Source organism: Anomalospiza imberbis, chromosome 1, assembly GCF_031753505.1.
Source record: "Anomalospiza imberbis isolate Cuckoo-Finch-1a 21T00152 chromosome 1, ASM3175350v1, whole genome shotgun sequence".
NCBI classification, from domain to species: domain Eukaryota; kingdom Metazoa; phylum Chordata; class Aves; order Passeriformes; family Viduidae; genus Anomalospiza; species Anomalospiza imberbis.
The window spans coordinates 125,116,170-125,128,297 of record NC_089681.1 but is presented as its reverse complement, the minus strand read 5'-3'; the positions used below and the strand labels follow the sequence as shown (position 1 = coordinate 125,128,297).

Genomic DNA, 12,128 nt, shown 5'->3' with positions numbered 1-12,128 from the left:
AATCTTACTATTCTAAAAGTCAGCAAAAAATGTGCTCGGTTTGAAGGTGTGATGGGATAAAAGGCAGCCTAACCATAAATACTAATCTTCTAATTCTACTTGTACGTATGTTAAATTTAAATAAAGCATATAAGCAAACAGATGAAAGAAAATGGGTTTGTAAATACCATGACTGTTGCATCGTGATGTTTCCACAAGTCGATTGTTTTGGTCATAGCATGCCATGGCCTGGTAACGATAGCCTTGTCCACACTCCTTAACGTCTCCTTGTACCTTCATTCCCAGCAATACTTCCATTTTACCCTCTGGCAAAATACAGTCTGACCAATTTCCCACAGGCTGAGCACTGTACTTGTCACATGGGCAAAACTGATTCTCAATCAGAGGATACAACTGAGAATTTCTACATTTGTCCTTTTTCTTACTTTTTCCTAGAGAGAAGAAATAGTTATTAGCAAGTTTGTATCAGTTTACAGCTTATCTCCCAAAAATTTCATTTAGACTTCTGTAACAAGTGTTTGCAACTACATACATACATCCTCCTAATATCTGTTACATTAATCGTTATTAAATTAGGTTATTGACTTGAATTTCTAAAGTAGTGGAACATACAATTTCCACAAAGGCAATTTCTTTTTTAAAAAGAAGATGTAATTTATATTTAATTCGGATAAATATGTTTCAGGAGTAAAGTTTGAAAAAGTTAGCAATTAAACAAATACACTCCTTTCCTCCTCTTTCATCAGCAGTGTGCAGTTCAATAATAAGATTTCTATCTGGATCAAGCTTTTTCAAGTTGAAGGAAGAAGTCAAGAAGAACATGCATCTTTGCTACACTAGTACCTTCTTTCAAAATGTCAAATTTCTTTAATCACCTCTTATCGTACATTTGTTCATAATTACCATTCTTCCCCTCTAATAGTATAAGCTCCTTCCCTGAATTTTTTTATATTCAGTACTGTTCTCGCTTTCTTTCCCGAACTGGAGCATAGCCATCCACTCAATTTCCCCTTTCCATTAAATATATTTAAACCTCCTCTTTGGTAAAGTTTGCTTAGTTTTCCTTTCCATAACAGTTTATATAAATTAATGTAGTAGTCTTTGCAAAAGTAGTGGTTGTTACTAAGTAGTATCTAAGTAGCTGTTACTTAGATATTACTGTAAATGTAATATTCTGTAGCATTTTCCTCAGTATTCAAAACAAGGCACCGGATGTTGCAGCAGCCTTAGTTCTTGTATTTGCTACTGTCTTCATTTAGAATAGGAGAATAGTAAATGGGTACCTGGAGAAAAGTTTCTCATTCTTTTGACAACACAATTTCTTACTAAATGTATGCTTCTCCTCTGGAAGTATTTACCAGGAATAATAATGAATTTATTCCAAGTCAAGCATTACGAATTAGTCTGGGTAACACATTGCCATAGAGAATACACCATAGCACACATCACAGAGTTGGCAAGTTTGAAGGGGTAACTCGAATGAGGACAGAAAGTATCACAAAGTGTTAATATTGTGGTAGGAAGAATATGTACTTTCTTGCTCTGTTTTTAAAATAAGGAAAAATTCTCACTGTTAGTCAGTTTTGTTCATTTTTTTCCCTTGTGGAAGCAAACCTGACACAAAGCTTACTGGAATTATTAGACAGTCACAGTGAGGCTTCTTGAAGATCATGAATTATTCATTTTCCACTGGTCTTCTGATTTACAGGGGGATAGATGTGGGGAGAGGGTTTGGATCCTATGACATTCTTTCTGAGCCTGCTAATGGGCACCCCCCTTAGCTAGCTTTCCTGTACCACAGACAATACAGACTAATTGGCAAACAGCGCTGTGACACAGGCCAAGCCTCACTCTTGAGGTTTCAATTATAATTTGGAAGCAGGGCATGGGGGTTTTTTCACTTTATGCAGAAGAAAAAATAATTTTTAAAAATCCAAAACCAATAAACAGCAGATTAAAAAGAAGTTGAAGAAAAAAATGTTTCAAAGTGGAACAGTGTCCATTATGTACAACTAGGACAAGTCTGTGGCAAGGCCATCATTGATAAATCTTTTTATTCTGCAAAGGAAAACTTAAAGATGCTTCTTGGGACACAAAATAAGAGCATTATTACTTGTCTCAAGAAATAAGGCAAAAAATTAGGCAGTGTATTGCCTCATGTGGTCTGTGGTGCTGGATGTAGACAATGAAGAATGGTGAAAGAAAGAACTGGGAGAACAAACATTCAGCCACAGAAAGGACTGGCTTAATCATAAATCCGACATTCAAGACTGCAGCTAAGTCCAAAAAAGGCAAGCCAAAGCTTAAGGCTGAAAATGGTGATCTATAGCAAAATGCTGAAAAACACTCAGCTGCCATAGTAATTCTAAATGCACCAAAGAACACCAGGAGAGAAGGATGTCTGCTTTAGCCGAGAGCAGGTGTGGAAAGAGGAAGGCAAGTGGGTTAACATCTGATCCTGTTAAGGTGAGATGATCACTGACTTGTCTGTCAAAAAACCCACAAAGAAAACAAAACAAACAAAAAAAAAACCACCCAAAACCCCCCAACAGAACAACAACAAAAAAAAACCCCACCCTACTATGTGCACTGTATTTAGGAAAAAAAAAGTATTCTTCTATGTTCTCCCATCTTCTCTCTAGCTACTTACCCATACCCAAAGTCTCTGACATATGGCACAAGTCGCTACTCCTGGGTATTGTTCCATCAGCAGTATACAGAACATGACACTGGATCTGCTTTCTGCCACTATGAAACTTGTCATAAGGGAACCTCTGAAGTCCTCAGGTTTTAAACAAAACATTATCAATAATAAATAAAAGAAGCATTATTTTGCTTGATAGTCTTACCAAAAAGAGTGCGTTTTCTTGTCCTGACTCCTCCACAGTCCCCATTACAGGGAGAAAATTTTGACCAGTTCGTAAACTGACAGTCATCTTGGCAGGGAATCTGGCACATCTGTGTTAAGGGTGGTAATGGGCCAGAGTATTTAAGGCACTCACTGATGTCAGCTTGTCCTCCATCTTGTCTGCGACAAGTAATTGCTGGAAATAAAAAGAGATGGAGTCTAATTCACCTTTTTTTTTTTTTTTTTTTTTTTTAGGAATGTCTCTATTCAGTTAAGTAAAGACTACAACATTTTATCAGAAAATCACACTGAAAGCTCAGAGTACCTATACAACAACTTAATATCTGCCACCAGTTTTACCTTGAATGAATACATTTAACATTTCTCATTTAAGATTTTGTTTAAAATAATTTATCAGGACTTAATAGGAAAAAAAAATTACAGACAACTGTAAATATTATAAAGGTTGCACCATGTTATCCACACCTGTTACACCACTTTACATATAATTTCTCCTGATATCACTGACACAATCTACAACTCAGACAGACATTAAAAAACTTGCCATATTATCTTAAGTAACTTAATTGTATAAGTTATAAAATTTTATCATCAGATTGAATTTTGAAAGCTGAATATTTGATGGATATTTGAGTTCTGGATACCACTTAACCCTTTACAACAATATTGCTGCCTGATGTTCTTCAGCAATTTCTAGTCTTGAAAAAGATTTGAATAATACAGCATGTTTCCTAGGGAAAGATCATCAGCCAATAGGGGTGCAACTTTATAGAACAGGATAGCTGTGTCCTGAATAAAAGCTTCTTACTTAAGAAGAAAAACAAGTTCTTTAAGGAAACATCAGGTAACACAAAAGTAAGGAGTTGGAACATAAGGATTTACAAAGAACAGGGAGGGAAGTTTCATTAATATAGTCTTTAACAATCATAGAATGGTTAATGTTAAGAGACCACTAGAGGTCTGTGCTCAAGCAGGGTCCTCTAGTGCACATGGCACAGAATTGTGCCCAGAAGGCTCTTGAATACCTCCAGGGAAGGAGGCTCCACAACTTCTCTGGGCAATCTGTTCCAGTGCTCAGTCATTCTCACAGTAAAAAAGCTCTTCCTCATGTTCAGGTGGAACTTTCTGTGCTTCAGTTTCTGCCTGTTGCCTCTTGTCCCAAAACCTGGCACCACCAAGAAGAGCCTGGCTCCATCGTCTCGACATCCTCCCTTCAAATACTTACAGGCATTGATATGATCCCCTCTGTCTTCTCAAGGATGAACAGGCCTAATCCTTTCCTCACAAGAGAGATGCTCCAGTCCCTTAATCATCATTGTCACCCTCAGCTGGATCTGCTTCAGGAGCTCCATATCTCTCTTGTACTGAGAAGCCCAGACTTGGATACCAGGTGCAGCCTCGCCAGGACTGAGTAGAGGGGCAGGATCATCTCTCTCAAGCTCCCAGCAATGCTCTTCCTAATGCACCCTAGGACACCATTGGCATTTTTGGCCACAAAGGGAATTGCTGGCTCATGGAAAGCTCATTGTCCACTAGGACCTGCAGGCCCCTCTCCATAGAGCTGCTCTCCAGGAGGTTAGTCCTGGTGCATTGGGTTATTCCTCCCCAAAAGCCAGACCCTGCACTTGCCCTTGTTGAATATCAGACGGTTCTTCTCTGCCCATCTCTCCTAACTGTCCAGATCCTTCTGAAGGGCTACACAGCCCTCTGGGGTATCAACCACTCATCCCAGTTTTGTATCACCAGCAAACTTCCTGAGGAGGCACTCTACCCATTCATGAAAGTCAACAATGCTCTATAATTGTTTCTCAAGTATCTTTTTTTTAAGCACCATTGCTTGTATATTCTAAGCTCAATAAACCTAACTTTAGTTCCTTTCCCAAAACATCGTAAGACTTATTATACAGTAACAAGATAGGAAACTTCTAGTTATTTGTTCACACAATAGAATTATATTTATGCTTCTTGGCATCTGATAGCACACAGTAGATGCAGTAGCTCGACTGTAAAATAATTTGGGTCACTTATTGTTGGAGTAGCATTGCCTCCAAATATTCTGTATTCATATGAAGGAATATAGCTTTTTATCTTACACTCCATAGTTTAAATACAGATCTTCAATTGTGCTGACAATAATTGCTTTATTAGCATGAATTGAAAAAAAAATCAAGTTCAACTGTTGGAGAAAAGGAGAGTATGAATGCAACACTTCAAAATAAAAGAGAAAACTGACTATAAGTTGGCAAGAAGAAGAGCAGGTGCCCAGCTCTTCTCTCTGGTGACCACTGAAAGGATGTGAGGGAATGGCCTGAGACTGTGTCAGGGGGCATTAATTTAGACCTTAGGAAAGGGTTCTTCACCCAGATGGGAACTGAAACAGACTTCCTAGGGAAGTGGTCACAAGCCTGACAGAGTTCAAAAAGCATTGGGACAACACTCTCAGGCATATGGTGTGACTCTTGGGGTTGTCCTGTGCAGGGCCAGGTGTTGGACTTCGATGATCCTTTCAGGTCCTTTCAACTCAGGATATTCTATGATTCTATAACTATTCCTGGAGGAAAACAGGAAGTATAGTTAAGGGAACTTTCTTATTAGATTGCTTTAAGGTAATTGTGGTCTAGTGACCTATGATTTCTTAAAAAAGCTTTTTAGTCTGATAATTCTAAACTAAATTTCTTCCTCATGATGACTTAGGAATCTGAACTTGATAACCCATGTGCTCCATTTCAAGTCTGTGTGCCTACTAAAACATACCCAAAGGTCCCAAGGGAAGTGTTTTTGCCACACGTCTACTGTGAAACACTGAAAGGGAGGGGGGGATGTTTTTCCTGAGATACTGAGCAAACAACTTCCCTGATCCTTGACTGCCCTTTGGAGCAGGGCTGCCAGCACTGTTTGTAATAGGCTCAGTACTGCATTAAGTTGTGCTTATTGGGGGACTGGCCAGATGCACACTGTCTAATACAATTATTCTGTCAAATCCTATTACTATTAGTATAGTTTACATGAGGTAATATTTTTTTCAGATATAATTACAGTGATTCAGTGAGAAAAATCAAATACCTAAAATTTGAAAATCTATCATATCAGATTTCACAAACATTTTAGAAAAACACAAGTCAAACTGCTATCTTCCAATAGAAGCCTAGGCTATAGATTTGGATTCTTGTGAGAGGCTCTTCTCTGCTAATAGCATACATCAATATCCCTAAGGTAAAAGCATAGCTCAGACTACTTTTACCATGTGGAAATTCACAGAGGTTAAACCTAAATCCTCTGTCTTGAGTTTGGCCTTGCTATACACAGACATCAGCAAAACTAATTGCATTATCTTCATTGCATTCTCATGGAGATATAGGACACCTATTTTAGCAGTGAAAACTATACCTAGCCAAGGACTAAAAGACAGTCAACTTACTAGCCAATATACTTTAATAACTTTTTTCTAAAGTTTAATACTCATTTTACATACTGCCTCTCCATCTAGCCCTTGGATAGGATAATAAACATTGTCCACCAAAGAAGATTCTTTCTTTCAAGCTAAATTGACTTTTTCTAAAACCACTATTTGTTCCCTCATCTTTCCTAGTTATAAAACATTACTGCATGAGAAGACACCCATTATGTCAGACTTCTAATAATGCATCTAATTTGCATCTGGTAGACTCAGGTGAAAAGCTCCCCTGAGGATTAACACTTTGGTTTTTTTCCAGATTAACTGTCAGTTGTACCACAGCAATCAAAGAAGGAAAACGTCATTCTTGAGATCTAAATATTTCACCGTAATAACAACACTAATTAGAGGACAGCGTGGCATACTAAATCAATTCCCAAATCTTAATTTTCAGTGCCTGTCCATAACTATTCATGCTACTTCTAGTTGATAAGACTGGGATGATTTGCTCTATATTCCATTTTCCTATTGTTATTTTCCAGATTCAGGAAAATATTTTATTATTTTCCATTGATCCAGGTATCAATGTGAAAGGTTTATACTCCTTATGACTGCTGAAAAGTGGGTATTTTCCATTATTAGAAGCAAGGATTTTTGACAACTGTATACATTCCATTAATACATTCTTTTGGCCAGCTAACAGTCTTGACATCTGAAATGCTCTCACTGTTAGAAGAGCTACTTTTTCCATTCACAAGCTAATCTGGGCAAGCTCATCCCCTGCCTCTTTGTTCAAACCTATGGGTGTTTAAGTAGAGGTTGCTGAGATCGATTATTTCCTCACTATACAGAGAAGTGTCTTCAACTACTATAAAGATATACCATACCAGGCTAATTATCTTGCCTATATAACCACATTATATTTATTACAGACATTAACTGTAAGTGGAAAGATCATGGTTTCCTCCATTACTGAATTAAAACACAGTAATTATTAAGTGGAAACATAAAACAAGAGTACAGCTAACAGAAAAATCAAATTTAACATAGAAACCATTCACTTATAAAATTATTCTGGTATTTAACAACTATTAGCTCCCAGAAGAAAGGTATTAAATAAACAGCACTCTAAATTTTATAGACAAGGGACCTTGATGTAATTAAAACTTTGTCAGATAGCATTGTTTCCACCAAGTCCCCACAGGAGACTACAGGGTAATATATTTCTTGTTGGCATAATGGAACACTGAGACTGTATTTTAGCAAGTCATGTCATGGGTGAGTTCATATAAAAACCTTTCCAGTGCTAGCATCATTAGCATACTTCACTGACATTTCACTAAGGTGTGGGATTCAGTGCCTCCTACACATAAAAATTTATTTTTAAATGAAGGTTCTCTATTGTCCTTTCTTTTACAATACACTTGTGATATAATTTTTTCAATTGCTAAGTATTTTTAACAACAAAAATTTTTTTTTTTTCAATTCTATAAAACAAGAATTATTTCAGCACATTAAGTTTTCTTATGCCTTCTATCCATGTTGTCTAAGCTGTGATTTCATCTATGTTTAATTCTTTCTTTGTGGGACACAGGTGACTAGACACAGTGTGACAAAATATTCCCACCACAAAGTATCTTAAGAAGGAGCATATGCCTATAATATTGTGAAAATACAAGAACGAGTGCTTTTCATGTTCCAAAGACAATAACAATGTATTTCTGCCAATCAAAGTTGTATGGAGATTGCGGCTCTTTTTTTGCAAATAAAAAATTAGGTTCTCAGGTAAACACTGCTTTTGGGCAGTTGTCCAAATTCTTACTTATGACTCCTGAAGTTGGTCACTGTACTTTGCAGTGACTAAAACACAAACCGGGCAATAGAGCACTCTCATCTGCTAAAGCTCAATTACATTAAAATAGTAGTTTATAGCTCCATGAAGAGCAGCACTCCATGATTTTGACTTCTTTCCTGTGCTTTCAAAAAGGGCATGTAACATCCATACAACAAACTCCCCTGCCTCCATAAGCAATGCCTGCAGAGGGAGGCTGTTGTCCCTGTTTAGCTATGGAGGAGATTTTGACTGCTGGTTCTGCCTTCGAGCCTCCCCATGGCTCTAACAAGCCTGCCGGGCCCCTCTGTGTGCCCATGGCCATCCTGGGATGTTTCCTCCCATTTCTCTGTCTTTCAAATAACTACAAACACCCTGTGAATGAAGAATTGTGAGAGCTCAAGACCAGATCTTTAATAAAGGCCAATTCCCAGTGACATAAAGCACAGCTATTCAGGCATTTTCTCTGACAGCCAGGTTACTTTAACTTCTGTTTAAATTTATAAAAGAACCTTCCTCTTGCTATTACAGAATATGCTGACATATTTCACAATTTTCATCCCATTCCTCCCACAAAACTCTGAGGAAGATTCATGGTGGCAAGGACTGCAGGCTGTGCATCCTTCTGCAAATCTCTTTTCGGTCACTGGGATGGCTCTTACTATGTGCATTCATCCACACACATCACAATGGGATTCAGTTATTGCAGTTTGGGCACTCAAGCTTCTCGTCTGCTACATGGCCTCTTCATTACCATTGGGATGCAGCCCAACAAGACCTATTTAAATTTGCAGGAGCTACTGGCAAAACAAGTTATATTAACTTTCTTAGGTTTTCCTATACAATTCAAAAGGGTTTTGAGCTGCATTTCTAGGTTCCTTCACTGAAGCTGAGATTTACTAACACAGATTTAAGACATGAGCATAACACAATGCATACCTGCCTAAGTTGTTTACAATTTCAAACTTAGTAGCTTGGGTTTACTAAGAATTTATTCTGTTGTCTAGTTTTTGGCTAGTGGTTGTTTTCTTATTTTTATTTTCTTGTGGGGGGAGGGTGTATTTTGTATTTGCCACCACTGTGCCTCTCTCTCCTGGACTTCAGGTGACACATCAATATATCTGATCAAATAATATTGTTAGTTGAGAAACAGCTTATGAAAATAAACATAAATTTTGTTGCAGTCAAATATGGCTTTTCTCTGTATTTCCTTTTCTTGTTGGGAAGGGTCAAAAGGAAGTTTCAAACTTCTTGCTGATACACACATATCATCTCCTCTTCAGGGTTTTGAACAAAAGACAGAAGTCTTAAGTTGCTTCAGTTCTATAATACATTCCTGCTCTGCTTACCCACTGTTAAAAGACATTTTATTGGTGGTTCAAATTCAGATTTTCATTCATCATAGGAATTTAATACAATTGTCATGACCACCAACCTTCTTTAAATAAAGTTCATGATTACAGCAATGAATTTGCTGCTCAGTATTAAATGCTATTTTACTGTGCTTAGGATTAGATATAAATACTTGCCCATTATTTGCATGAATAGCTAACAAACACTTTTTAAAAAAAATACTTCTAGAGAAAATCCTTTTTAAAACAAAACCCAGAAACCACCATCTCTTTTATTCTCTTTCCTCTGCATTGACCCAAGTTACAGTTTTACAACATTCATTTAACTTGACATGATTTGCAGCAAAACCTTCATTATACAAGACAGACAGAAGCAAAGCTGTCTTTAACAATGAATCACAATTCTAAACTTTATGATTCACCCAAGTATCTCTTTTGCCAAGAAGGAAGAAATGTGATAAAAAAAGCTGAAGAATGGAAGTGTAAATAGTAAAGCTGTGATATAAAGGAAGGCATACAAATGTTCTAGTTACACGCAGACTCCTAAGATCAGACACCTAACCAGTAATTTTTAATGATTTCTAACTTCCAGTTTTTCCTTCAGATTTAATTATCTTTCTAACTAAAACATTAATAGTACCAGACTATTTTGTTCAAAATAAACTGCTAATGAATGCATGGTCAGATGTGCCTTTGCCCTGGTGTACATTCTTATACTTTCTCATTTAATACATTTGCTGATAATCTATATGTTACAGTGTTTGTGTGTGGGCAGTCAGATCAGAAATAGGACAAGCTGATAGCAATGGCAACATCCCCTTGCACTGAAAAAGAGGAACTCAGAACTCTTTCCACAAAGAAGAACGGAATTACTTGCTCTATTGAGTATCAACACAAAACAAAAGGGCAGTGCATGGGAAACCAAATGGCAGAGATTATTTCTAAAAGAATATTGTTTCACTTTGTCATCAAAAGCAAATTGGCACAAACAGATGGATCAATGTGTGATTTCTTTATGCATGAGCACCAGAAACTTGAAAGAGAACTCTTTCTTAACTGGAAAAAAAACCCTGGTATGTCAACAATTTTCACAGATCGTCAATATTTGTACAGAATTCACCAACAAACAGTTAAATGTACTGATCAAAATATCTGTATTACAGTAGCAATCATAAATGCAGCACCAGAATGTTATACCAAATGGATTACATATTTCAGTGTTTAGCATTTTGTGATTTTGGGGTGATTAAAAGGAGTTGCACAGTAGTAGCACAGTCATTTCTGTATCTACATCACAAAATAGCCCTTAGAGAAATTATTTATGGTACAGGATTTTTTAGTGACATATTATTATACAAAGTATTCCACAGCCTGTAGAAATTTTATTTAGGAGTAGCCAAGTGTGCAGATGGGAACCAAGAATTAACAGGGAGAAGAGATAAAACGTCTTCTGGAGTCTTCCTTCAGGAACTGGTGAAATCTCTCTAATACTGTTCAGTGCACAGCTCAGTCAGGGAGATGTTTGCTTTCAGGTCAGCCTCCCTTCAGTGAGCACCTTGCATGAAATCAACTCTTGTGCAGGGGGCCAAACAAAATAATGTGTATCACTTAAAATTCACACATGGCTATTTTGATGGCAGAAATTGAAAGGTAAGAGGGGATAAAGAACTGATGCCCTGTGTAGGACATAAATTATATTATCAAATAAAGGACACTATTCATGTTCAAAAAGCATTTTTCTGAAGTGTGAAGTAAAAAAAAACTTTAGCTGATAATCTGTAAAATTAGAGAAGTATGTTTTCCAAAGTGAAATTTACTTTTGTGCAAAAATTCAATTTGTACTTCTAAGTCATATTCATTGTAAAGGGAAAATATTTTACTTCTGTCAATCCAAGAAAAAGCTGTACTACTGTGTTTAGCTCCCACAGATTATCAGTTTACATTTCTGAGTATAAAAGATATGGTCAACACATTGTGAGGTATTACAACACCGAGACATGATACATAAAAAACCTTAGTTGGAAACTTATGTTATATGTTAATTTACATCACTTATATAAATGGGAAAAAATGTTGGCCAAAACCCCCTCTGTCTTTAATGCCTACAACTTTCACCACTGCAGCAGCCTAAACAACATTTAGATTCATATTTTGATATCTGGACTGAGGTACAAATAAACTTCCGTTTTCCAACTTGAATAATTTGCTCTCTGAATTCTACAATGGAATTTATACATGGGATAGACCTGACAAAAAGCAGCAGTAGACAAAAATCTTCCTTTCTAACAATCAGTCTCAGAAACATTCACAGAATTCTATCAAAACCACCAGCTTTCTTCAGGCTTAGCTGCTCCAGGGGATCCTAATTAAGGATTATTCATCCTACCACTTGACCACATTACACTGGAGAGCTACTTGCATTTTATCTGCTTGTGGGAACAAGATTACTGCTTGAATACATCATCTTTCACAAGATCGAACTCTGTAGTACCAAAGGGAAATTCTGCCAGTCTGTTTTAACAGGTTTTGAAAACTACATGGCCATTAATTTCAAAATCATGCATTATTCTATACATGTGTGCCCTGTACATGATTGGAATTACATTTAAGAAAATATAAAGAAACTCTCATGACACAAAACAATAATAAAATCCAATCTGCACGCACTATTATTAACTATCT

At 36.8% G+C, this 12,128-nt stretch overlaps 1 protein-coding gene across 1 annotated transcript in view; it reads right to left on the bottom strand.

Annotated features, from left to right (window-relative positions):
• The window catches only part of THSD7A (thrombospondin type 1 domain containing 7A), a 270,080-nt gene that overhangs the window by 41,734 nt on the left and 216,218 nt on the right, over positions 1–12,128 (bottom strand). The window contains exons 15-16 of the mRNA XM_068210178.1: positions 2,850–3,044; positions 168–431 (exon numbers count right to left, since the gene is read on the bottom strand). Coding sequence (XP_068066279.1) covers positions 168–431; positions 2,850–3,044 — 459 coding nt within the window. The remainder of the gene's footprint in view (positions 1–167; positions 432–2,849; positions 3,045–12,128) is intronic.